Raw genomic sequence first — 26,803 nt, 5'->3', positions numbered from 1 at the left:
TCACAATGGCATTGGTAATATTCTGCAAGAATAACTTAAGGACAACAAATTAAATGAACATGACTATTTAATTAACACAGCACATGTCTTTGTTACTTTAAATAACATTTAACTGTTTGGGAGAACCAAGGGTGAACACATCCTTGCATGTGATGTGCAGACAGGTCTGTGTGATCATCTTATTTTGCAGTGATGGAAGATTCTGAACCCTGGCTCCCATTTCTCAGTGTACGTCCTATCAAAACTGATTAGAGCATTATCAGTGACCTTTTTGGTTTTAAAGTCAAAGAAACAATATTGTGAAGTTGTCCGCATTTCTTGTATGTAATAATCTGAGTATTTTACACTCAGTGGCTCCATAGTGTAGTGGCTTACACACTTGTCTAACAGGCAAAAGCTCCCCAGTTCTGTCCCAGAAGGAGAGATAAATCTCTTTGGGAGTATCATAAAAATCTGCTCCTTCTTCATTTAATGTAAAACATTAAAAAAAATCGTTATATTTGTACATTATTACTCATGTTTTAATTAGCAAATAGTTCTTGCTAGTTTTTGCTACCTGATATTATTGACAGTTTAGTATGATGTAATGATGTAGCACTGTTATAAAGTCATATGCCTGATGGGCTATTTTTGTGTTTTGTGCATAGCAGCAACATCTAAAACTGTTTTTTTTCTGAAACACTGAAGAAATAAATACCATTTTGGTGACCCTGGTTAAAAAGTTTTGAGGAGAAAAGGATCCGCTTGGGAGTGTCCGACTATCAACCCGTCACATGCTGCTCCAGTGTTTTTGTCTTAGCGTCCCACCCGGCGCCCCGCTATTGGTCAAAACGAAAGATACTCTTGTTTCATTGGATGAAAAGGCTGCCTGCCATCGACGTTGCCGAGCAAAACAGGAACTGTCCGCGGAAGAAGTGATGTGTTGGCATTTCGGAGAAATTTAGATCAAAGTCCAATAAATAAAATTGGTGAAATCGGTCGTCCTGCGGGTTCACGTAAAGCAGCCGTGCATATCGTAAACTTCTTCTCGTCGACGCGTTCACAGTGTAAGTATCGCCGTCAGTGCAATGAATCAACATTGCTTCTTGCACGTCTCTACTTACTGCGGTGTTTTGGAGTCTTTGCACACACATTAAAGGGCTTTCAGAAACATTAAATGGGTGTTCTGTTAATAGTCAAGACTTACTGGTGATTTTGACGTTGTTGAGAAATCGAAGGACAAGCATCAAGCATTGTTGCGCAAGCATATCATAAATCTGCCTTTTTACATTTGACCTTACTTTTGTTTACGTTGTTGATGTCAGTGAGGGGAGAATAAACTGACGAAACAAAGCTGACCTATCAGTTCCAGCAAACATAAAAACATTCAGACTAAATAATCATGGTTTTGCTTTGTCTGAATGGATACTGGTGGTAAAGACTTTCAACGATTTCTTTCCAAACACATACAGCTTAGAAAATAGCTGCTGATCTGTGAACTTTGAAGTGCTGAATTTTATCAACATTTATTTATTTGTTTTTGTGAGGCACTGGGGCCCTATTTAGCATGACCCTTTGCTAACACTACTTGTGCATTCACGTGCATTTATAATTGTCACATTTTCCAGATTGGGAAGTTGTTCTTCTGACTTTGCTTCGTTCATGTGCTTGGGAGTCAGACTGTGGCACCAGCATGAATGGTACAAAGAAAAGATGTTATTTTGAAGTTTACCGAGAATACATAATTTTTCAGACTAATCTGGGTCACCTGGAGCAACTAGAGCTTAATATGCAATGCTATACTCAGGTATGCCTTGCTAGTATGAGGTTTTTCTTTTGCCTTCAGAGTTGCCTAAATCATCTGAAGCATAGATTCAACAAGTTGCTGAAAACATTCCTCAGAGGTTTTGTCATCTTCCTGTTCCACCACATTGCAAAGGCACTTTTTGGAATTGAGATAATTGGAGCACAGTGAAGTCATTATCATATTTAAGGAACCAGTTTGTGATGATGTGAGCTTTGTGACATGGTGTGTTATTCTGCTGGAAGCAGCCATCAGAAGACTGGTGCACTGTAGTCATAAAGGAACGGACAGCAGCAACAACTTAGGAAAGTTTGTGGTGTTTAATTGAGGCTCAGTTGGTATTAAGGCACCCAAAGTGTGCTAAGAAAATATCCTCCACATCATTTCACCACCACTATCAAAGCCTGAGCAAATTGTAGCCTCACTTTCTTAGTTGACACCTAGGGGCACCTGGTGTGGTCCTCTGCGGACGATCTGATATCCTCGTGTTGGCGTTGTTGCAATGTTGAACCTGGAACAACATTTATTATGATGATGTGGGAACAACACCAACACGAGGATATCAGATCATCTGTCTTCTGCTGCTGTTGCCCTTCTGGAGACGCTCTTCTGCATCTATTGCTTGCAATAAGTAGCTATTTGAATTACGTTGCCTTCCTATCAGCTCACTGGAGTCTAGCCATTCTCCTGTCACCAGAGAGCTGGATATTTCCTTTTTCAGACCTTTATCTGTAAACCCTAAAGAAATCCTTTTTCTTCACATTTGCTGTACGTTTGCACTTGGAAACAATTTCTCCAGATTGACATCACCATATAATTACTCAATGAATCCTACAGCACATTGACATTAATGATTTTCTGGCTCTTTCACAAATTCCTTCACCTGCTAAAGCTGATGGTTGTGAATCGTCTTAAATGCTAAATTTACAGACAGGCTGGTATACTTATTTAAACATTATGAGGGCAATGTGAGCAAGATAAAGACAAATCTTTTGTACAGATACTTAATACAACCGTTTGTTTCTTTTGGTTCAGTTCATATGTACTCATTTGTAAGCATTTTCTTGAATGACACTCGTCTAACCTGTGCACGGCAAGTAAAACCTTGACTTGTAGTTTTTACTCTACTGGGGTTGAAGACTGTGTCTTTCAGGGAAATGGCTGTTGTAAAATGCTTTAGTTTTAAAAAATAAAGCAATTTTTTAAAATCCAGATTTACTTCAGGTTTCTAGTAAAGTGAGATTACAGTTAACACTGTTAATGACAGGAATGTATTATTCGCCTTGTCATCTATGACTATACGGTGAAAAAATGGACAGGGATGTATTATAGTATCAATTCCAACAATGCACCTGTCACTAGCAGCAGCATGCTGCTTTGCTATGTTCCACTGATGCAGATGCAAAATATACTCAAATCTATCTGTTCAAACGTTAGTGACTCCAATTTAGGTATATTATTGTGATGCTAATGAATAATACTGCATAGCAGCAGCTCTGAGAGCCTCCAACTGTTAACATTTTATTTTCATTTGGACAGGTTCCTCTCCTCCTTTTGTCTTTCTCTGACTTGCTTTTATTTGCTGACTCTGGTTTCCAGCTGCTGGAGAACAATAGCTGTGCATACATCCTTGTTCTATGCTGCCACTAAGAGTGTTTGAAATGTAGCTGAAAACAGTGTTTTTAATGTAAGGTAAAATTCTGGTTACCCAAGGCAGCTGCAGTCTCCCCTGAGAAGGTATCAGTCAGCACAGGCAGCCAGCCACGCTCCTTGAACATGCTAATTCAGTCTCTCTCCTCTATTCCCCAGCTGCAGCTCTAGATTCTCCACCACTCTTGTTCCTCTTGGATACACATAGATACTTTTTCCTATTCACCTAACTCTTCCTCTTATGTGCACACCTGCATACAAATGTTTCTTTTTACCACACTTGAACATTTTCTTTCTTTCTTTCTTTCTTTCTTTCTTTCTTTCTTTCTTTCTCTCTCTCTCTCTCTCTCTCTCTCTCTCTCTCTCTCTCTCTCTCTCTCTCTCTCTCTCTCTCTCTCTCTCTCTCTCTCTCTCTCTCTCTCTCTCTCCTCCTTTTTTTTTTTTTTTTTTTTAAATTATAATCATTTATTGTTAGAGTAGCAGGATTTAGTAGCTGGTATTATGTGTCTAATGTGGGTAATTGTAAATCTTTTCACCTCAAATCTTTTGCCCAGAGAACAGGACGGACATTTCTGTATCATCAGCAACCACACGTACGCGTCCCTAGATTCACTCTTACTTTTCCCACTATTTTAAACAAAGGGCTACAATATTGATTGATGCAGTGTGTTGTGAGAGAGTCTGTCTGGAATTTAGAGCAGGAGAAACAAGCGTTTTGGATTGATGCAACAAACAGGCAGTCCTAAGTTTTGTAAAGAAAAGCATTACGTGGGCTTAGATGCTTCATATTCATTTCTCTTATTTAGATTATCTTTTGGCCATAAGGCATTTTTAAAAAATCAACAGTTATAGTAGATCAAAGACATTATAATGGTATTTTTATATAGGATAAAACCCCAGTAACACATCTAATGGCATCTGTAATATTCCAACTTTATATAGCCAATTAAATTAATTAAATTTGATTGTAGTGTAGTTCTTGTCACTTGAATGTATACCATTTAAAGTTATATGCCAGTGGTGTACTTTTAGTAATTGACACACATTTGTATTCATTTGATTATTTATTTATTTATTTATTTATTTATTTATTTATTTATTTGTTATTTGTGTTAAACATCATAAAATCTTTCAAGTATTGTTTTTATTATAGGTACACAGAAAAACAACCTCGCCATCTCCAAATACCATAACCAGTGAATGGTTATGGTTAAAATACTCGATATACTTAAACTAGCTTCTATAATCAACTAAATTGGGTTTAAAATTAATTAATCAAAATCAAGACTCAGTTTTTTTCAGGCCTAAACATTATGGGACAAGCAAACATAATTATAAAGAGAATCCTTTGTGTGGTACCCATGAGGGTCACCTGTCTTGAGAAGCTTTGCGAGGCAAGCCTTTACCCTAGCCACCATTAGTTTCTGCTTCTTTGTGGGTCTTTCTGCCTTTTAGTTTTGTCTTTATTAAGTACCTTAATCTGCTTCACAGACTAAGCCGACAAAATTCAAGTCAGGTAACTTACTCTGCCGTTTAAAGCTCTGACTTCAAACGCATCACAAAAGAAACATTCTCCAGCTGGACTGTAAAATGCTATCCCACCAGGTTTGGAGCATTGCGAAAGGCAAGAAATCTCATATGATCGACTTTGAGTGTTTTCCTTTGCATGTCTGGCCTGTGGATCTCAGATATCATCACTTCTGCCAACGTTTCCTCATCCACAGCCATTTTTCTTTCTGTTTTCACGTTTATCTGAACTTTCTTCCTCCTGAGTTGCACCAGTGGTCTTGAGTTCATTTACATTCATGAATGAGTCCCTTGATTGCAGATGCTGACAATGATACACTTACCTCTATGAGAGTGCTCTTGACTTGGTTAGATGTTGTGAAGTGGTTCTTTTTCCACCAAAGAAAGGAATCTCATATCATCACATCATCATGTCTGGCCCTTTAGTGTTGCTTTGTTGTTGTGTTGATTTGCCTTGTCCTAAAGTTTCTAGTTCCGCTGACACATCTGGTTTTCTGATCAATATTTTTGGACGTCATATTGAGACCTACAGCTACAGAATGCCAATTCAACACTTTCATTTGTCATGAAATAACATAACACACCTGACCATGAAACTGCTTATTGATTAGATTTTTTTCATTTCACTGCGAAATAAAAGGACTGTTAAAATTGCTGATTATACCTAAATGGTTAATGAGGATTTTTCTTCATTAAACTTCTTGATTGGCAGCTATTCTTCACTCACATCTTGTTTGCTTTATTTTAGTCCATTGAGGTGATGTACAGAACCAAAAGAGTCGCACGATAGTTCAGGAATTCTCTAGTGATGGGAGTGATATTTAGCCTTTTGTTCACCACGCCACTTCCTGTATGGACGCCTCTTTAAACAGGTGAAACGGAAAATGACTTGCTTATTATGACTTGATATGTTTATAGGGATGTCTTTTACTGTGTAATCTGCAAGTGCAATTTACTGACTACAACAGCCAATTGTCTAATCATTATCTGGCATGTTATTGTTACCAGTGCCCCTTGTTCTATTATATTTAAACTTGAAGAAGGTTCATTTATTGAAACACAAGCCAAATAGAAGAGAGAACCATATCAAATCAAACCCTGCAGCACGTTTGTTTTCTTATTCATAAGTCTTCTTCCTTTGACCACGTCTTTGTTACTCCTGCTGTGCAGTGCTTTTATGTTCATATTTATTCTATACCCCAAGTGTAGTCACTCACTTGTACAATTACATCCTAAAGATATTATTTATATTATTCATAGCTCTCTGTCTTTATATCTTACCTCTGAGCTGTCAATGTAATCAAAGAGAACTCATGGTGTGAAGGAAAATGGTGCTAGGCTAAATGAGATGGGTAGGAAGTGCACATGCCGAGAGCGTAACACACATGGTAGGTGGTGAGAATTAATTTAATTACGTGTAGCAGATGTATGTGAAAGATAAACCATCTGCCTGATCAAAATTGACTACTTTGTGCGCTATATGTGATTGTGTATTAACTTGAATCCTTCCTGCAGATTTCATAAATTATCCCGAGCTACAGAAGGAGTGGAGCTGCAGTATAGTTGCAAACAATCGTGAGTAATGTGGAGACTTAACTGTGAAATTGTCTCAATGTTTTTTATTCTCATTTTCTGTCAGGTTGAGGACGGAGGATGGGGAAGAAAGATGCCAGTGCAACCAAATTACCGGTTGATCAATACAGAAAGCAGATTGGTGAGTCATCTGTACTGCTGCTCGGCAACAGCAAATCAATCAAATGTAATTAAATGAAATAACGCACAAGGTGTATTTGGAAAAAATAAAAAATAAAAACTGGTCCATAAAAAGCTTTATGTTCGAAGTTCGTCTCATCTCTTATTTTAAGGTAGTGTTCTCAGGCAGTCATTTTTTGTTTTTTCAACATTCATCTGATTGCGTGCTGTGAAATGGTCCCCTAGTGAGATAGTCAAAGCAGACTTGTATAATAACAAAGAAATTTTAGAGGAACCAATCTTAAACAGCTTTTAAAGCCCATAAGTTTTAGGCATGAACCCACTGGCATCAACACAACCTGCAACTTTTTCTGCTTCCTGAAAATTAAAATCTAGCCCCTTTGAGAAATGCATTCCACTGATCACTGAAAACTATCCATAGTTGTACAATAAGAGGAACTTGAGTGGTTTTTGAATTTTGTGGACCTGTTCTGAAAACCTTTTAGTTATTGCTAGTTGACCTGACATGTTTGAACTGTGTGGAAATCATACACAGTGCAAAACATAGATCTAGCATCTAGGTTTAAAAAGAGAAGCAAATGCAACAGTGCTTTATACATGCGCTACTTCTAATGGGGGCCAAAAAGACTTCTAATCCAATAGAAATCTATTGGAAAACTGCTCTCAGAACTGATCTCATAAACATTTTACAGGTGATTTTATGCAGTTGTGATTGACAAGAGTGCTTTGTAGCCCAATCCACCCCTTGGTTATCACATTTGTTTTTAAAATGCCAAGACTATAGCAGCTAAAAAACTTCATAATAAGACTTCATTAACCGATGGGTGATGTTATGATCGCTGTATCTATCTTCATACTGTCTATGGTGAAAACTCATCCAACAAACTGTTTTTCTCCATTGTCATAAATTCTCTATAGCAGCGTATATAACATATGGCTGATAGTTTCAGCAAAATTCTACCAATAAATTAACTAATAATTAAAACAAGGCTACTGGTAATTATTTTGTGATGCTTTTTTGGTAGTTTGTATTTATCTACTTGTGGTCGAATTCCATTTGACACATAATCCTCACTGATTGGTTGATTGTGCCAGTGTAGGAATGCACACGTAATTAATGCCGCATTATAAAAAATCAAGCTGACATTCCACATTTAAGAAATCACATATAATAATAATAATAATAATAATAATAATAATAATAATAATAATAATAATAATAATAATAATAATAATGATGATGATGATGATGTTGTTGTTACTGGGAAGTATTTGGTGGCCGTTCTCACATTTGTCAGTGTAGGATTATGCATCATCTCTTTGCATAGCGTTGGAAGTGTTTCTGGTTTGCACTAGAGTAAAAAGAAAATTCAACCAAATTCACAGCCATTATGCAAACTGTGCAAATAATTCCACTTGGTCATGAAAAAGCAGCGTCTCAGGTGACAGTGAATACGTTGCTTAAAGACCATCTTGTCAGAAGCTGTTTTGTCAGGTTTATTGGCTTTCTAATCATGTAGTATTTACTTCCCCCTTCATTCCCCTTTCTTCACAAAGGGCCAACTAAGGCAATATGATTGGAATCAATCAAAGGCTCAGCCAACTTTAGCGTGCCAGCTGTGGTTTCTTAAAGATCAGTGCACCTATCATATCTTTTTGTTTTTGTTTTTCTCGTGTAGAGCAAAGCCAAAAGGTCGCCAGTGGCAAAGCTGGATAATTGTGGGCAGCTGACAGACTTGGATACAAAGGGAAGCTCTGTTGGCTTTGCAGGCTTAAAGGTTTTACTTTAAATCCCGGGACTCCCATTTTGTTAACATGAAATGTGACACAGTAGTCTTATAAGACACAAAAGTCATGCAAATGAACTTTTCATGAAAGATCTGGTTTTGGCCTTGATTAATTGACAACTAATGACTGATGATTTGTCCTTTTACAAGGTAGTAGAGTGATGGCACAGTGCAGTTACTAAACTAACATGATGTCTGAGATTTATTTGGATCTCCATGACTGTGGGAATCTAAAAATCTGATGCTACAGTACATTCAAGGAAAGAATATTTAACTTGGTGACTTGAATCCCAGTCCAAGAGATGTGGCAACAACATCTGGCTACACAAATGTGCATGTCCTTTTCTTGCGTTCTTTTGCTTAGTTAGTAGTTAAATATGATTACTTCAATAGATACACATTGATACTACCAGGTTGGACCCCCTTTTGTCTTCAGATTTTGGCATAATTGTATTACACAATTACTGCGGATCTGTTACACAGTTGCTGTAGAGCTGCACATCCAAGATGGTATTCTGGGTTTCCCCCCCAAACTCAAAGATGCTCTGTTGGCTTGAGATCTGGTGACTATGGAGGCTGTTTGAGTACCATTTTGTTATGTTCTGAGCTTTGTCACATTGAGTGTTATACTGCTGGATGTAGCCACCAGAAGATGGGGGCACTGTGGTCACAAAGGGATAAATGTGGTAACCAACAGTAGGCAGGCTGTGGTGTTTAAATTCTGCCAAATTGGTGCTAAAGTAACCAGAATGAGCCAGAAGTATTCCCACACCATTAAACCACCACCCTCAGCCTAGACCAGTGGTGTCAAACTCAAATACACAGTGGGCCAAAATTCAAATTTGGAACAAAGTCGCGGTATGGCTTCGCGGGCCAAATGTATTTAGGCTGGCCAGAGTTTGACACCTATGGCCTGGACCATTACTAGAAGCCAGGATAAATCTCTTTTATGTTGTTTATACCAAATTTTGATCCTACCAAAGTGGCAGCAGACTCATCAGACCAGGCAATGTTTTTACAGTTTTTGTTGTTGTCCAATGTTTGTGAGCCTGTGTGAATAATACCCTCACTTTCCTGTTCTAAGCTGGGAGGATGCTGGATCCCATGCCAGCTGTCTTAAGGCGAGACACAGGTTACACCCTGGACAGATCGTCAGTCTGTCGCAAGGCTAACGCATAGACATAGACAACCATTCGCACTCACATTCATACCCGCATTCACACTTATGGGCAATTTCGAGTTTCCAGTGGACCTATCCCCACTAACTGCATGTCTTTGGACTGTGGGAGGAAGTCAGAGTACATGGAGATGCTATATATTTATTTAAAAAGCTGTAAACTACGGTGACGTTACTGTGACAGTAATGGCATTGTTCTAAACACCTTCATTCCAGCTTTAAGTACATGTTATTTCTTTTGCCTGTGGTGATTCACATCCTCACATTTTTTCCAGGTTTTGTATTTTCTGGTGTTAATTTTGTGTTAACAGGACTCGTGGTGCTCTCATGAGTTTTAAAGCAAAATGTTTGGTCGGTTCATATTTCCATTTCTAAAGTTATGTCACGTTTATCCTTCTTTCTTTTTGTTATTATTGTTAAAGAAAAAAAGATGGCACTGTAAGTCCAATTGTGTTTTTTATTTTATTTTATTTTCCTCAGGCATGTGAAAGCTTTTTACACCACCAGCTTATAAAGGAGAGGGATTGCTGTTGTATATGTTTTCATACTGGGACAGAAGAATAGAATTATTTAGCCTGAAGATATCCCTTAACTGTCTGCCATTATGCAAAACCTGATAGGTTCAACAAATGAGAGACAGACATAACATAACAAGCTCATCTCCCGCCATCACATCCTCTCCCACGAGTCCATTTTTTCTTTTCCTTTCCCCCATTTAGTGTTTTCTTTCTGAGCACATCTTATCACTTCAGAAATGTGTAACACACTTTGGTCCCATCTCTCCCGCCGCCTTCCTCCAACCCCTCAATTTCTACCATTTTCCTTCTGTTTGAAAAGGACGGCCATCAGGCAATTTCACTGAACCACTGTTTAACAGCAAAGGTGAAAAACAGAGCGTGGGGGGAAAAGATGGAGAAAAATGAAGTCTTCAAATGGAGCATGGGGCTTGTTCTCCTCAGAGCTGGAATGGGCCACACATGGTAATTTGAAATCGTAATAGGTAGCTTATTCATGGCACATCGGCGGTAGTCCAGGCTGGTTGTTGAGCTGTACCATCATCTCTGCTGGAGTGCTTTTGTCATGGCAGATGGCCATCAAATAGCTACTGTTGACACTCTCTTTTTTTAATAACATTATTAAACCTGTTGTAATTGAATGCCCTTAGGATAGATAAAGCTGTAGCATTCTTACATGTAAGTACAAGTGTTCAGTCACAATGATCCTTAATGCTTGTTGAAAACTAGGGAAAATTGTCCACATAGATAAAGACACCCACAATTTTAAATACAAAATGTCAAGCTGGAAGCCAATAGCTTTACAAGTTACCATTTTACATGCAAATAAAAGATAACACCCATGATATACTGCTTCTTACAGGTGAAATACTTCACTCCTATCTGTAGATAAGACAGCGCAGTAGATCGACAAGGTGTACCAGTTATCTCTCGGCGTTATATCATGGATAATCTCCCTTTATTATTTATTATTTCGCTTCCTTTCTCTTCCAGTAAGCGAAAAAGGGCTCAGTATACCCCAAGAGTCTGGCATCAGTTCTCAGGTTCTACCACTCATCCTGGCAGATGTCAGCGATCCGCACCATGTGGTCACTGACTATATGGCTGCAATGCCAGATAGACGCGGAAGCAAAGCATGAAAACTGTCAAACACGCTGTCGGTGTGTTTCCCGAATTGTCCCAGGGCACTCAGAAACCACTAGACAGGGCTGTCTGTCCAAATTACTCTGCCTGTGTTGGATGCAGTATGTGGGACGGTTAGTCCCCATAAACACAAACAGTCACCCACAGAAATCTTCAGGCATTTTAGTTTATTTATTTTTCCTCTGAACATACACATGTCCCTGTTTGTGGTCATTTTGGCTTAGCGATAGCTGTGTGCTGTAGGCAGTAAATGGTTTTACATATATTGGCTTTAAAGCAACCTGGTGTTATATCATCTATCAGTTTAATAATGAATTGGTGGTTACTTCAGAGCTGCCCTTGTTTTGGGTCATATAGCTACATCCATTAAATTCATGCTCACATTCACACCAGTGGCCAGTTTCAGGATTGAAAGTTGGACTGTGAGATGAAGCTGGGATATGCTGAGACCTGAACACCCACACAACACAGGGAGAACATGCAAAATCCTCAGAAAAACACCCAGCCAGTGCATTCAAACCCAGGACCTTCTTATTGTGAAGCAGCAACATTAACCACTGTACCACTGTGCTCAGTTTCCTGTTCTCAGCTGACAAGAGTGACTATTGCAGTCTGCTGCTATAGCCCATCTGCTTCAAGGTTTGGCATGTTGTCCGGTCAGAGATTCTCTTCTGCAAATCATTGTTTTAGTGAGTGGTAATTTAAATTAATATTGCCCTCCTATCAGCTTAAAGCACTCTTTCCATTCTCCTCTCACCTCTGGCATCTACAGGGCATTTTTACCCAGAGAGCTGCTGCTTAGTGCATATTTTCTCTTTTTTTGGACCATTCTTTGTAATCCTTAGGGATGGTTGACTAGGAAAACCCCAGTAGATCAGCAGTTTCTGAAACACTCTGACCCGCCCATCTGGCACTAATGACCATGCCAAAGTCACTTACCGTACATCAGCTTTCTTCCCCATTCTGATGCTCAGTTTGAACTTCAGCAGGTTGTTTTGACCATGTCTACATGTCTAAACTTGTTGCCATGCTACTGACTGATGAGTAATTCGTGTTAACAAGCAGGTGAACAGGTGTACCTAGTCGTGCTTGCAATTAAACTGAATATTGCTGCAAGTTTTTCAGTAGTCATCCTCATGCCTGTCTACTAAATGAGTACAGTGGTACTGTAAGTCCATATGTGTGCTCTGAACCATGTTCTTATACTTTAAGTCTATTTTTTCCTTTGCGTTGGCTTTTTTGCTGTGTTCTGTCTGACACAGGCAGAAGTTTGGAGCTGCTGCCGCTTTGCTAATGTGCTTCTCGCTCATGGTTTATATGAAGACATGGCATTAGATGAACTGTGGGGTATACTGGGTTCATAATGGAGCTCGTTGCAATGGTATAGTTACTTGATTTTTAATACTTTCTGACACTGGAATAAATTTACCAAGATGTGACTGAGAATAGTATATAATTTGTTTTTGTTTTTTGTTTTTATATATAGGAGGATGCATGACTCGAATAAAAGAAGCCGAACTATACTAGTTCATGATAGGCTTTCATTTCTCAGTTCCTCAAAAGTAGGAAATAATTTATTCACAAAATGATCCCCATGTTTCTCATTCTATTCCATTTTTAAATAACAAAGAAGGAGGAAAGGGGAAGTTGAACAGAGCTGTACTTAGTTAATTATATGAAAGGCTTAAGGTGGTCTCACCAGTTGTGAACAATTCACTCTTGAACTTGCAACCAGAAATCTAAAAGTAGACATGGTTGTCTAAGGGTTTGTTGCATATAAAAAGGGATGAATTGAATCTACTCACTAGAGGCTTGACGTAAATGAACATCCTGCCGTTGCACACCTGTTACAAATGTGGCTGTGCAGTTTCGATTTGGTTACTACCTTCATTGTGATAGTGGGGAAAAATGATCTCCTTGCAAAAGAGAAAGTGTCAGCAATCAAATTGCTATTCTAAGCAAAGAGGGGTATTATTAGCATCACATCATGACTGGAGTAAAGGTTTCAAATGGCTCTCAAATGCTTTGCGAAAACTCAGTCAGCCCTATTCCGAACATTACCAGGGAGACTGAAAGAAAAACCATATGATCATGAGGTTCAGGGCATCGAGCTTTGTTAGAAACAGCTGCATTTTCTAAATAAAGAACATGTTATTTCAGTCTGTAGCAGGAAGACGATCTCATCAGAGAATGGGTAGTGTCTCCAAACCGCTTCACAGAAAGGAGGAAATGAGAGCAAACACTTGGCATGGCTTAAGACATCAAAATGTTTGTGTGGACAACTGAAGAATTTAACGATGACTTAGACTTTAAGATTCACAGCAGTAACAGAAAGGTGTGAGACGATAATCAGCCTAGAGAATGTCAGTGTAGCTTGTCAACACAGTGTAATGGCAGATAGCTTGAACTAAACACCTGCACCAAAACAAGTAGCAACCCACTGTTCAGAGGCACGTAACATCCTTTGAGCTACATCCTTGCGATGATGCTCGAAGACCAAGGAGTGCTGAATATCGCAGTAAACTATTTGGGGCATTGTCTCCATTTTTGATAACATGTCTCATCTTTATGCAGACTTGTGGAGTCCAGCTTGAGCGCTGTCATTAATGCAAACGGCGATTACTGAATAAGATATTCATGAAATTAATTTTTTTTTATCACAACTAAAAATTTCACCAAAATTGTTAAGCTTATTTTGCCAGCTGTAATACAGGTTGTTCGAATTGGATCTGTATTTGTTTTCTAAAATAGAAGCATTTAGGAGGCTCAGGCTGTTGGATTCCATTGTATGCATTAGAAACTTAAAATAAATGGTAAAGTTTCTTATCATCACTCACCACTCTTCTATCTTCATTTTAATGGCCAATTTGTATGACACAAATCACATACCTCCCCTCTCTTTCCCTTGAGTGCACAATCACATGTGACTAATTTTAGCTAATACCCCCTACCTGTCTCATTATGCTAAACAGAATAATGGCTCAAGATAAAAACTAATTTCACAGCCGTCTTCATCAGACTCCATTTATAGGTAACCTGATGACAAACAAGCAAGAAGAATCTGAACTTTGCTTTAAGCAGTGGGGGGGAGAAGGCCACTTTCACTTTTCCTCTCTGTCTCTTCGGCGATGACTTCAGTGAAAGGCACGATCAGGGAAGCCATCCCAGCAGGTGCCCTAGGCCGTTTTACAGGGGTTAATGTTCCTCTGAGACGTGTCATTGTTGTTGCTGTACAGGAGAACAGTGATGGCTTTTCAGGGTGGCAGGCTGAGGCAGGGAGGGATGGGAGGATTGCTTGTAGCTCAATGCAGGTAGATAATTGGTGACAGAAAATGTCTCAGTGGAAACGGTGATGACAAATAGGAGTACTCATAAGCCTAGTGCAATATCATCAGGCACGCGCGTGTAGATTGTGCAGGCTCCAAACCCACGCAAATAAACCACAAGAGAAAGCTGCTGTGTAGCTACAGGAGGTACACCAGTGTAACACAGCAGCATTAGAATACCATATACACACACTGAGGTAATTCTCTAGCATATACACTACTCTACACATTACCTTGCTTGGTGTAAGTATTCTGATTTGGCCTCAGTTAAGTACTAATTGTTACCAGATGGTTATGTCTTCAACCAATATATACATCTAGCATTGAAATTTAAACCCCGTCCTTGCTCACATCACGCCATTTACAGTGTGAAAATCTTTGCAACGGTTATGTGAATAGTGAGCAACCTGAGGTGCCCTCCAATCAAATTTTCCCCTCTCCACTTTCTGACAAGTGGAGGAGACATTCAGTGCCCCCCGTAATGAATTCCCACTAGCTCGCTGTTTGCTCCTGGCAACACGCTCCCCATTTCTATTAGCCCTCCACAGAGTCAGTGGGAGGTGAACGAAGGGTTCAGGACCAGGAGGAATGGGGGGGGATAAAAGAGAGCGCGGAGAGATGGGAAGTGAATATCAGATCTTGGAAAAAAGATGCAGGGGGAGCAAGATTATTGAAAAGCAGGTGAAATGCTTAACATAAGGCTAATGGTCATTTCCTCTGTGACTGGGCCGTAAGAGTGACACCTTATTGAGTGGAAATCAGCTCTACACACGCACACACCTACACCTGTTTTCCCACTAGCTTATTTCAGCTTTTCCCTCTCAAACCCTCTCCAAAATACATCTTCCAGTCTCTCTTCCTATTCGCCATTGTAAACAAGGATTAATTGGAAGAGGAAAAACCACCAGGTCTCAGTCTGTACTATGTAACATCCCTGTTTTTCTAATGAAGTACAATCAAGTTTAAATCATGAAAACTTCATAGTTAACTTCAAGCACCACACTCATCTTACCTTTAATCAAATCTAGATTTAACCATAAGTTTGAAGAAAGAATAGTTTAAAAAAAAAATAGGAAATTGCACAACTTGAACACACACACACACACACACACACACACACACACACACACACACTGTTCAGCAAGCTGTTGCCTTTCCACCCTATTGTTAGCAAAGTTCCTTTTCCTGCTGTGTGTTGTTTCTAATTAGACCAAGACAACCAGCTGTCTCACACACACACACACACACACACACACACACACACACACACACACACACACACACACACACACACACACACACACACACACACACACACACACACACACACACACACTTTTTGCCGGGTGGCCAGTTTGCCCACAGGACTCACCCTTGAGAATTTAGCCTACGGGAAGTCAAGTAAGCACAGGTGAACCGTGTGTTTTGTAGACTGCGTGAGGCGTGTATATGTTTATTTGAGAAATTTCAGTAGTGCACAATTTATTTCTCACTTTCTCACCACCCATTTTTGAGCACATGAATATATAGAGAGAAACTCACATTTAACTGTTATATTTCCATTCAGCAACCTCCCTATTCTGTAGAATAAAGACCAGAGTACAACCAGCATTTATGAATTATATAAAAACCATTTGTTCCCAGAGTGCTACACTTCTACACAAAAACTTTCTGGTCTCTTTGGTTGTTTGGCAACAGTAAATGAAACCTGTCACTCAATATCAGTCAATCTTGGTCATTTATTTGTGTACTTCATTTAATTTCTTTTTATCTATTTCATGTGTTTTAGGTAAGCAAGACTACAAAAAGACAAAGTCGGTTTTGAAAGCAACACGGCTGAAAGCTGAAGCGAAGAAGAATTCCTCTGGATTCAGGGTGAGACTTGGTTTCTGTTTAGGACTACTGAAGCCTTTATCTATATGTATTCTACAGTTTGTATATATGTATATCCACACTTAAATGTCTGTCCTGGTACAATTGTGGTTCTGCTTATCTATGTAAGATTTGCTAGCCAACTTTTCCCATGCTCCTTTTTGTATTAAGTTTTTATATTTATATTATTTATTCCAGACTCTTCACACTGTCTTATTGAAAGAAGTTACTCTAGGTCTTCAGGGAATATAATAATCCATAGTAGATCTTCACATAATTATGTGCTGTTCTATTCTTTTAAGATCCCTGCTGCTTTGCTAAAGAAGGTATGCTAGTGTCCTTCATAGATTGTGTGTAAAATATAAAACACAAAGGTGGTCTTATCCTTTCAATGGCAAAGGAGGGGCAACAGGAAGGTGGGTGAAAAGAGGAAAATACAGTATGCAGATGAAAGAAGATGAAATGGATAGAGCAGGTAATGCTAAAGTAAAAGGAGGTCAAGAGATTTGGAGCCAATGACGGGCAAGGCTGAGACGTGTAGAGAGGAGGGAACATGGATCTATTGGCCAAAGGATGCTGAAGATGGAACAAGAAGAAAAGAGGAAGACCAAAAAGAACATTTTGGGATATGAGTGGCCCTGCAGAGGGTTGGTGTGACAGAAGAGGATGCTAGCATCAGGGCGAGATGGAGGCAGATGATCTGCTGTGGCGCCTCCTAAAGGGAGCAGCCAAGAGAAGAAGACGATTGAAATCACAGATTCCATGAGAGGAACTTTTATAACTTTATTTTTTTAGTGAAACTCAATTGAAAGACGTCATTACAGTAACATTCAGTATTAGTCCTTGAACACTTATTGTCCTTTGTTACACTGACAAGTTCTGCTTACAGGACATTAAAAGCCAAAATGTTTCACTTCCTGATTAAGCCTCAGTTGCTACGAAGTGGGCAGAGATGAACAAATCACAATGAGGATTAAACACTGGGTGAAATGGTCAGGTTTTAAAATATGCATCTCTTAGACATGCAGGGCCTCATTAAACACGTCTTTAATCCAATTAGATTAGTCCATATCTTGAAATATTGATATTGGTCATGAATAATTCATGTTTTTCATGCCCAAGATGAGTGGAATTTTCAGAGGTTGGATTAAAAATACCTCTGGGACGAGGATATTAAACTGTCTTAGACCTCTTGGCCCCGAGTTCGATTGAAATTCAGCTTGCTTTCCCATCAAGTCCTTTTAGCGTGATATGAAGTTGAAGAAGTGATTCTCTCTCTCTCTCTCTCTCTCTCTCTCTCTCTCTCTCTCTCTCTCTCTCTCTCTCTCTCTCTCTCTCTCTCTCTCTCTCTCTCTCTCTCTCTCTCTCTCTCTCTCTCTCTCTCTGAACCTTTGGTTGACAGCAAAGATTTGGCTGGAATTTTTAGGGCTGGTTTGGATGTTGGGGCATGTTGTCTGCTTCTCTTCTCCATATTCCTGGTTGAGATGCTGCTCTCAGATGCAGCTGGCACCTCAGAAGGGCCAACAGACATGCGGGCACAGAGAATCTGACAGCTGCCAGGGCAGGCTGTCTCGGGGCTGTCCTGGTAACGGGGCAGTCTGGATGAGTTGGCAGAGAGAAAGGATGGAGACACTGTGGTGGAGAAAGTGAGAGAAGGAGAACTTCTGTTCCCACCATAGTGCTGAGTTGTCTGGGTTGCTTTAAAAAAAAAAGAAAGAAAGAAAGAAAGGAAAAACAACCCAAAAACCAGCCACCTGCTGTATCCATGCAGGTCCTTATACACAGGTTGAGTCACAGTGTGTTTACGGAAGTAACAACTTGTTGCCAGAACACAAGTCTTTGCCTCTTCCAAAGAGTGAATGGTATGTGGTAATGACAGCAGAGAGGGAGAAACTGGCAGGAAGTGCAGTCTGCAGCCTCTCCTCAGGTTGCCTAGAGAAGAAGCAGCGCCTTCAAAGTAGCTCCAGCACATTATCTTGCAGCAGAGGAAACGAGCCTGCTGCCTTGTCTAATTGGCACACTAGCCTTCTGTTCAGTTCTGCACTGTTTTCCCTCAGTCTTATTTAGCCGCTGAGCCTAGGAAGTTGTGGTAGAGTGGGTGGGGTGGGGTTTCTTATGGAATTGGCAGAGGATGGAGACAACAGATAATGATGGGTATCTTCCATCTGTCATTTGTGAATGTGTGCTGTGTGGCGAGCGAGATCCTATAGATCCACAAGTATTAGTTTTTTGGACATTTTTGCCTCTTTGTGACAGGAGCAGGTGGGTCAGGACGCAGGTGAGGATTTGAACCATGGATACAGCTTCATATCTTGAGTTGTTTTAGTGTTTTTGAAATTACATCCTATTTTTCTATACAGTATTTGGCATTTCTTATGTTTGTACAACTATAACTCACGTCAAGAAGCTCCAACTTTTGTTTTAACGGGGCAGATTCGAGTAACTGAAGCAGTAATTGGTGAAATGCCCGAATCAGTGCTGTTAGAGAAAAGCTCAAGGTTGTGTTGGGAGCTTTGTGGCCTTTTGTTCTATTTAATGGTGCTGCTGTTTATTTCTAACATGACAGTGGCACATTCGAGCTTTTAAACTTTAAACTTGTTTCCATTTCAGCATGGGGATGTAACAGCAGAGATGTTGTAATCAATTTACTCTTTGGCCAAATTAAAGTGAAATTTATTCATAGTTACCATATCTGCCTTTTTTTTTTTTTTTTTTTTTTTTTTTTTTTTTTTAAAGCAAATAAGCACCAAGTATAAAACGTCATTATTTTCCTGCATCGCTGAATTGAATGCATGTGATGTAGTCTGCTGCAACGTCACTGCACGGCTTCGTTCAGTCATGTTAGCAACTTGTGGCTCACCATTTTACATAAATAAAACATATTCCCTCTGCTGAACATCTGCATCACACTCAGAGCACATTGTCAGAAAAAGGATGGGTGAAAGTGTGACGCTTGCAGCCCTTTTTTTAAACCACAGCTCTGAACTACATCCAGAGCAGCTTATGTGTGCAACACCATGAGTTACCATGGCAATCTGGAAGAGAGAGCTACCTTTGTGACCTTTAAAACTGGCTTTAGGCTCAGCATCCTTCACTAACCTTAACTCTGTAGCTTTCCACCCCTCTGGACCCTTGGACGCTGTGGTAAGCATTTTTGGGTTTTTTTTTTGTTTGTTTTGTTTTGTTTTTACTCTAATAGATGACGTGATTAAATTCAGCAAAATTATCAATAGATTTGCAGCTTTGCAACAGAGTGAATGTGGTCTGAAGGCAGGAGAATCTATTCTGGTGGTGATGGAGAATCGATTGCTCAACAAAGGAAACTAATATATCTACAAAAATTAACTAGAAATTTCAATGTAATCGGTCAGAAAACGTAACACTTTAATGGTTGATTGTTTGTTGCTGTGGCTGGTATGGATGAGACCTGCTTATTAACTGTGCTCCAAATGCACCGACGGTTGTGTGGCTCTCACAAGCTGCCACCCACATACAGCCCCAGACACACCGACTCTAACCTGCTTAGCACATGGGAACATACACACAGACGTACACACACGTGTGCGTGCACAAACAAACCCAGGAGGAGAATAAAAGTCGGACCAGATGAGGGGATGTCTGCTGAGCTATGGCTTGTCGCCAGGGTGATGGGGACTAGGCTCCCAGCATGCCGAGTGTGCTGCAGCTGCCGCCAGTGCTGAGAGAACCACACGATGAAGATGATGATGTGTTTGGGCCCCATCCAGAGGTCTCCATCAAAATGTGGGCAGAGAGGGTGTGTGTGTGTGTGTGTGTGTGTGTGTGTGTGTGTGTGTGTGTGTGTGTGTGGAAGCACATAAATGTATTTGTGAGACAAGGCAAGAGTCAACGCAGTGGGCTACTCTTCTCGAAAACAATGATCTCAATCAAATGCAGGTGCTTTCTCCAATTCGAGTGTTTTCACTGAAACCCCTCCAGCTTGTTTTTATAGACAAGTCACTGTAACCAGCTGTTCTCTTTATCTCTGAGACCTGATGCAAAGAAGGGGGAGAAACCTGAATTGTAATTGTTTTTTGTGTGTCTCCAGCAATTCAATAAAATGCTTACCTATGTCAGAAACACAATGTTTTCTTTGTGATATTCTCGACAGAATTACAAACGCTTCTCTTTGTTGTGCTTCTTTTTCTTTTCTTTTTTTTTTTTTCAAAGCTGCCACAGAACACACGAAAAAGCAGAAAACAATCAAGCCTCGGTGATTTGATAACAGTTCTCTTTTCTCCGAGGCCTAAGCAAAATAAAAAAGTAAATCAAGCGGTGGAAGCCTGGCGGTTAATATATGAAACTAAAGTGCATGAAATTTAAAAGTTTTCCAATTAAGCTAGGACTTTAAGCTGTTTGGAGGCTGCTGGGATTCAGATAAATGTGGGCTGAGGCTAATGAAGACCAATGCTGCTGATGACTAGGCACTACAACATGTACACAGATAGCTGTGGATGCTGTGACGCCTTTTAATTGTCACCCCCATCGCCTTCGTCAGAGAGGAATTATTATTAGCCCCCCACCACCCCTCATTTGTGCCGAGCTTTATCTCTCACTTGTTTTCTATTTCATTCTCACTCCCTTTTTTTATTATTTATTTATTTTTCTATCATTTTCTCTCTGCAGTTTGGCTCATTGACTGATTGTTTTTGTAGTCTGCCATGTGTGTATGTGCAGTATAAGGGAATCGTTGAACTGATGTTTTATCAGATTGTCCTATAGTTTTGTTGTTTCAATTTTTTAAAAGTGTCTTTTAGGATGACTAAGCTTATCTTATTTTCTTTTTTAGTGCTTTATGCCCGTCTTTAACCTTGCATCAGCCTCTTTCATAAACAGGTGGATTTTGTTAAATTTAGTTTTTCCCTGAAGTCTTTTTATAAATCTATAAATGGAAAACTGAATTTATTAACATTTGCAAAGATTTGAGATTTTTTTTGTAACACTTGCCACGTCACCTTTTGTTGTTTTGGCCCAGTTTGCAATTTAAAACTCATTTCCACACTCAAATATTTCTTTTTGAATAACCTCCAATCAGACTGTACTCTGTGCTCTTTTAAAGCTCTCCAAGCTCTCCAGTGTTGATTAGAAAGTTTGCTGCTAATGAGTTCTCTTGATAAAGAATAACTGGCATTGTTCAATACTCTGAGTGCCCCTAATGAAACTCCAGCTGATGAAGATTGTAATCGTGTGAGCACCACATAATGAACAAGCGCTCCTAATTCCCATTTTCAAGTTGAATACCACTCCTTTGGAAAGCCTCAATTTGTTTGACAATTAACCAATAGAAAATCTAAAAAAATAAAAAAATAGGCCATTTTGTAGAAGAAAGTTTAACTTTTCAGTAAAAATGGAGAGACGAAAAAAGTGAAAGTGGAGCCTGACTGCAAATAGATTTTTATTTTATTTTTTTTAAATGCTGCAGCCACTTGGTACCCGGCTTCTGAAATGTGATGCTGCAATGTGGTTTTTTTTTTTTTTTTTTTTTTTCATAGATGTTGCTTCAATTTTACCTACCAGCACCTAATTATTACATATTGTGCCTGGTACTCTTTGCACCTCCATGTGAGAGAGAGAGAGAGAGAGAGAGAGAGAGAGAGCTTTACGCATTCAGTCATCCACCCATTCACACACAGGTGATGGCAAGCTACATTGTAGCCACAGCTGCCCTGGGGCGCACTGACAGAGGCGAGGCTGCCGGACACTGGCGCCACCGGGCCCTCTGACCACCACCAGTAGGCAACGGGTGAAATGTCTTGCCCAAGGACACAACGACCGAGACTGTCGGAGCCGGGGCTCGAACCGGCAACCTTCTGATTACAAAACGAACTGCCAACTCTTGAACCACGGTCGCCCCAGTAGGGCGATAAGTAATTTAGTTTGAGTTTGTTTAACAGAAAAAAATGTTGTACTTATGAGTATATATCCCATTGGTATGTTATTGGGTCTTTCATCAATTGATGCAGTCTCATAAACTTACAGTTAATCCATTGAAAATTCATAGGAGTGAGTGGCACAGTGTTGCCCAGTTATCTTGAATACAGTGGCTGAGATGGATGGACACCGCAGTTCTGCCTAATCGTGTTTTATGTATGTGGCTAGAAACTGGCCACAAGCATAGTACACTTTATATGGTACTTTAAAATCACATATAAGCTTTTTTTTTTTTTTTTTTAAACTGTATATGACCATTCAACTCTTTCTCATTATCTCTTTCTCCTCCTCCATCAGTCCTTTCTCTCCTCCCTCATTTCTAACTCCTCTCCTGAATTGAAGTCAGGTCTTTAACCCATGCAAAAGTGAATAAACATGCGTATTTAGTCCTGATATTGACAGTGACAGTTACTGTCAGCAGATTAGACATGAGACCCTCCCGTCACAGGACAGCTGACGAGCTGTCAACGACGACAACAACTGATTTCAAGCTAATAGTTTGATTAGTTGAGGTAAACGGTGGCCTGACAGTCTGCGCTCACTACAGATGAACGGCAGCCAGAGTTTGTCCTAAAAAAATTTGTTTTTTTTCCATATTGTCCAGCCCTAATCATCAGTCCCCTAAACCAAATTTTGTTTTAAGTTGTGATCATATATAAAATAGTTACTTATTATTTTCGAGTTATTATGTATTCTTAAGTTTTTCTAGCTCGATTGCTTAAATACTGGAGTAAAATGTACATTGTAATAAAAATACATAGTGGATTGGATTTTTTTTTTTTTTTATAAAGTAAGTAGTGTTTCACATTAGTGGTATTACCTAATTATGAGAAGTGATTTCTATTGGTACAGTTCTTTTACGATTTCAAATGTTTTTATAGAAATATTTTGTTAGCATATTTTCTGCAGGGCTAGCGTGTACGCGTCGTGTATATAACAACACAAAATTCAAATTAAAAAATAAAAGAAGAAGCTGTTTGACACTGTCAATGTGAAGCTGTGGAGGATTTTCAACTGCTTCCAGTTTACGTTTCTGGTTTAAATATGAAAACAGATACAAATTCACATATTATTATGACATCCACAGATGATGATGATAATAGCTTTGTTTGCTCCTCTGTAGTAATTTTTTTCCCTCCCAGTTTAATATCTGAAACTAAAATGTAATTGCTGTAGTTAGATTTGCCCTTTTATGCACATCAGTAGAACTGTGAGCGAGAGTTTAAATATTTGTGGTTTTCAAAACAAGCAAAGAAAACAACAAATCTTTATTCACATATGGTGAATTCAGATGAAAAGAAAGGCATTAGAGACTTGGCAAATACAGACGTAACACAAATAAATAAGCACAACAATTATGAAACACTGCAATGACATTCAAACAAAGCAGACATTCATGAGTGTAAAGACAGACTCGGGATTTGGGCAGAAAAATAAAAAAATGCTCACAAGAACATTTTGAATATATTTTTAAACCTTTGCTTTCTCCTCAGGATGCGTTCCTGGTCATCGCGGCAATCCTGTTCTTCGTGCTCTGCGTGTACGCCTTCTTCTACCTTAACCTGAGCACCGAGATTAACCTGGACGTGGACGTGGATTAATAGGAGGTGGACAGTGGACCAAATACTTGGCTTCTCTGTTTTATGCACATGGGCGAATTGGTTAACGCAAACTGCCGTTTAGTTTCGTAGTTTTTTGGGGCTTTTGTTCGGGTTTTTTCCCCACATTTCGTTGGTGACGTGCAGACTGTGAACACACTATGAAAAGACACATTACTGCATATCACACAGTCAAGTTTCAGGGTTTTTTTAAAGACAAAGGTTTTGGAATTGATCAAACAGAAATATTTTGATATTTCTTTCTGCAATGAATTTTTTCAATCTAATGACTCTCCAATGTAAAACCTTCTTTCTTTCTTTTTTTTAATGTGAATTTAAGCCAACTAGAGTAAAGCATTTAAACGACGGTGACCTCCTGCTTGACATCTACCTTCTGTAAAGAAAGTTAGCATCCTTTTACACAACTGATCCGAGCCACAGTGGAGACTAAGCTTCGTTAGTCATATTCAGCAGAGTCACGTCCCACTGTTTTCACCGCTAATAGAAAAATGTAAATCTCCCGCCGAAGCTCTCGTCACATCGAGACAAACACTCGCCTCACATTCCAGTGCACAAACCTCTCCTCCTGGATATCTGGAGATCACAAAGTGTGAGATTAGAATCCACAAAGCCCTTGTCCTGATTGAACATGTGTGCAGAATACAGAATAACACGTTGCCCGACTTACGTTGTGGAGGCAGACATCCTCAGGGTAAGCACACAAATATGATTGGGTTCATCAGATTGAATGTAAATTGTGGAGATAATTGATGGCTGACGTGACACAAGCCTGCGTCTTTTTTCCTTATAAAAAACAACAACACTATTTTCATTCCATCTTGTGTGCATTGTATTCTGTAAAATGTGATATGTCTGTATAGAAAGGGATATGAAGGACTGTCAGTGCTTCTTTTTTCTACTGCTTCCCTCTGTGCCTGAGGCCTGCACGCTGCAATCATTTCAGTTCAAGTGCTTCCACTGTTTGAGAGATCATTTGTTAGCAGAAGCACAGAGTCAGTAGCTTTTTATTATCTTCATATAAATTTAATGGAATTCTTTTGGTTTAAAATTGTATTTTTCAGATTTTTTTGCGCAGAAAGGGCAATACTGTCATCTATAAGGTTTTTATAGAAAATGAAGTTTTGCATAGTGCATACAAGACCAATACCAAATACATATCAGTGCTTTAAGTTTATTCCAGCATGTTTGTATTTCAGAAACGCTCTGGGGAGGGACGAGTCATGTCTGCTGCTGATATGATTCCTGAAATGTGAGATAGATTTTGAGCTTTCAGTTTTTGCCTTTTCTCCCCTTTTCTCCCATGACCTTCTGACCTCTAGTAAAAGACCACATGTCAAAGAAACCATTATGATGAGCATGCACCCGCGCCCTCACTCGGAGGCTTTTATCTCGCCTTGATACGTCCGAGTTCCCTCCCCCAACACCATGAGCCTCCCACATGTGTAACAATAGATAGCCGGGTCTAATAGACCTTCATACATGACACCTGTTATCTGAAAGGTCACCATTACCAACTACAAGAGCCTTGACATCAGCACAATAGAAAGGATCTCGCTGCCCAACCCGTGTATTCAGACCTGTGTTTGGAAAGATCTTTTTTCATAACAGTACGGTGGTTTGTTCTGTTGTCGAGTACATCTGTTAAATAAACATCTTAAAGTGTGCTTTTTTTAAATGAATCAATCGTGTGATTCTTTGTGACATGAATTATCTTTCTGCTTTTGTTGGAGTTTTTCGTATGTAATTTTAGGGTGTAATATATGTTTATCGACGATATCCGTGATATATTAACCACAATCTTTAAAAAACAAATATCATGTGGAAATACAAGAGATATTACCATAGCATGAATGATCACTATCCTTTGTTATCTTATTGTATGCATTTTTACATTTACGGTTACAGACTATTTGATAAATAAAATTTCACATTTCTACCTACCATCAATGTCACCTCCTACTTACACAACAAAAAGCGGTGGCATATAAGGTTAAGTACAGACCACCCCAGAGGCTTTTATTGCTGTAAGAAGGTGATTGTAATTGCATTTATTAATTTAAATAAGAGAAATGTTTCCATTTAAACACAATCAAAATAACAGCTGATCAGACAGTGTGTACTTTAGATGAATCATATGCATTAGAACCAGTGATGTTTTATATTTCTTATCTCCAGAGGTTTATATTCAGCTGTTAAATGTATGTGTAGTCATTACTTTGAGTCTTAAAAGTTAATGAATAAAAAAATCCTAGCGTCGATTTACTTTTATAGAGTAAAAGCTGCCATTATTTCTTTTTAGATTGGTTTAATTCCCAGCTATAAACAACAGTGTTCTCTCCGTAATGGGTTATTAAATTGTATTGACTATGTGTGGAGTGCTCTTCTGGTCATGTCAAGGCTATTTGCATGCCACTGGATTGAACCGCGGAGGCAGTCAGAGATGCTACAGTATAATGGCGAGAGAACAGCGGCAAAAGGACATGACTGTGACATCCGTGTCATGTGACGTGTCACTCCTAATCGAGGGTGTTCACTGAGTTGTGCTTGCACAGGAAATTAATCAGGCATTAGGGCTTTATGAGCATTTAACATGACCTTTCCAGCTTTCCACGGGAGTTGAAAGCACTGAAATTTTTACCTACCATCCTGTGACAAATGAGCTCGACGCTTCGTGCCCAAACTCTGCTCATTAGTCATGTACGGTATGTCACCAAGAGTAATTATACTTAGCCTGAAACTCAC

The 26,803-nt window shown here is 39.3% G+C and overlaps 1 protein-coding gene across 1 annotated transcript; it reads left to right on the top strand.

Moving 5' to 3' along the window:
• The first annotated feature begins 866 nt into the window (after positions 1-866).
• triqk (triple QxxK/R motif containing) lies at positions 867-26,319 on the top strand. Its single transcript, XM_080862635.1, has 4 exons — positions 867-1,046; positions 6,600-6,674; positions 16,411-16,496; positions 23,936-26,319. The coding sequence occupies exons 2-4, from the start codon at positions 6,614-6,616 to the stop codon at positions 24,041-24,043; spliced, it is 255 nt and encodes an 84-aa protein (XP_080718761.1). The 5' UTR covers positions 867-1,046; positions 6,600-6,613; the 3' UTR covers positions 24,044-26,319.
• The last annotated feature ends 484 nt before the right edge of the window (positions 26,320-26,803 follow it).

This window comes from Rhamphochromis sp. 'chilingali', assembly GCF_963969265.1.
Source record: "Rhamphochromis sp. 'chilingali' genome assembly, chromosome: 17".
In the NCBI taxonomy this organism is placed as follows: Eukaryota; Metazoa; Chordata; class Actinopteri; order Cichliformes; family Cichlidae; genus Rhamphochromis; species Rhamphochromis sp. 'chilingali'.
The sequence above is the reverse complement of the archived record's forward strand: the minus strand, read 5'-3'. Positions and strand labels throughout refer to the sequence as shown.

What these genes read in the sequence shown, in the direction of transcription:
- triqk (XM_080862635.1), top strand. Translation starts at nt 6,614, where the DNA reads ATGGGGAAGAAAGATGCCAGTGCAACCAAATTACCGGTTGATCAATAC. An exon ending in TCAATACAGAAAGCAGATTG is followed by an intron (nt 6,675 to 16,410) that starts GTGAGTCATCTG and finishes CATGTGTTTTAG; the next exon opens with GTAAGCAAGACTACAAAAAG. An exon ending in AGAATTCCTCTGGATTCAGG is followed by an intron (nt 16,497 to 23,935) that starts GTGAGACTTGGT and finishes CTTTCTCCTCAG; the next exon opens with GATGCGTTCCTGGTCATCGC.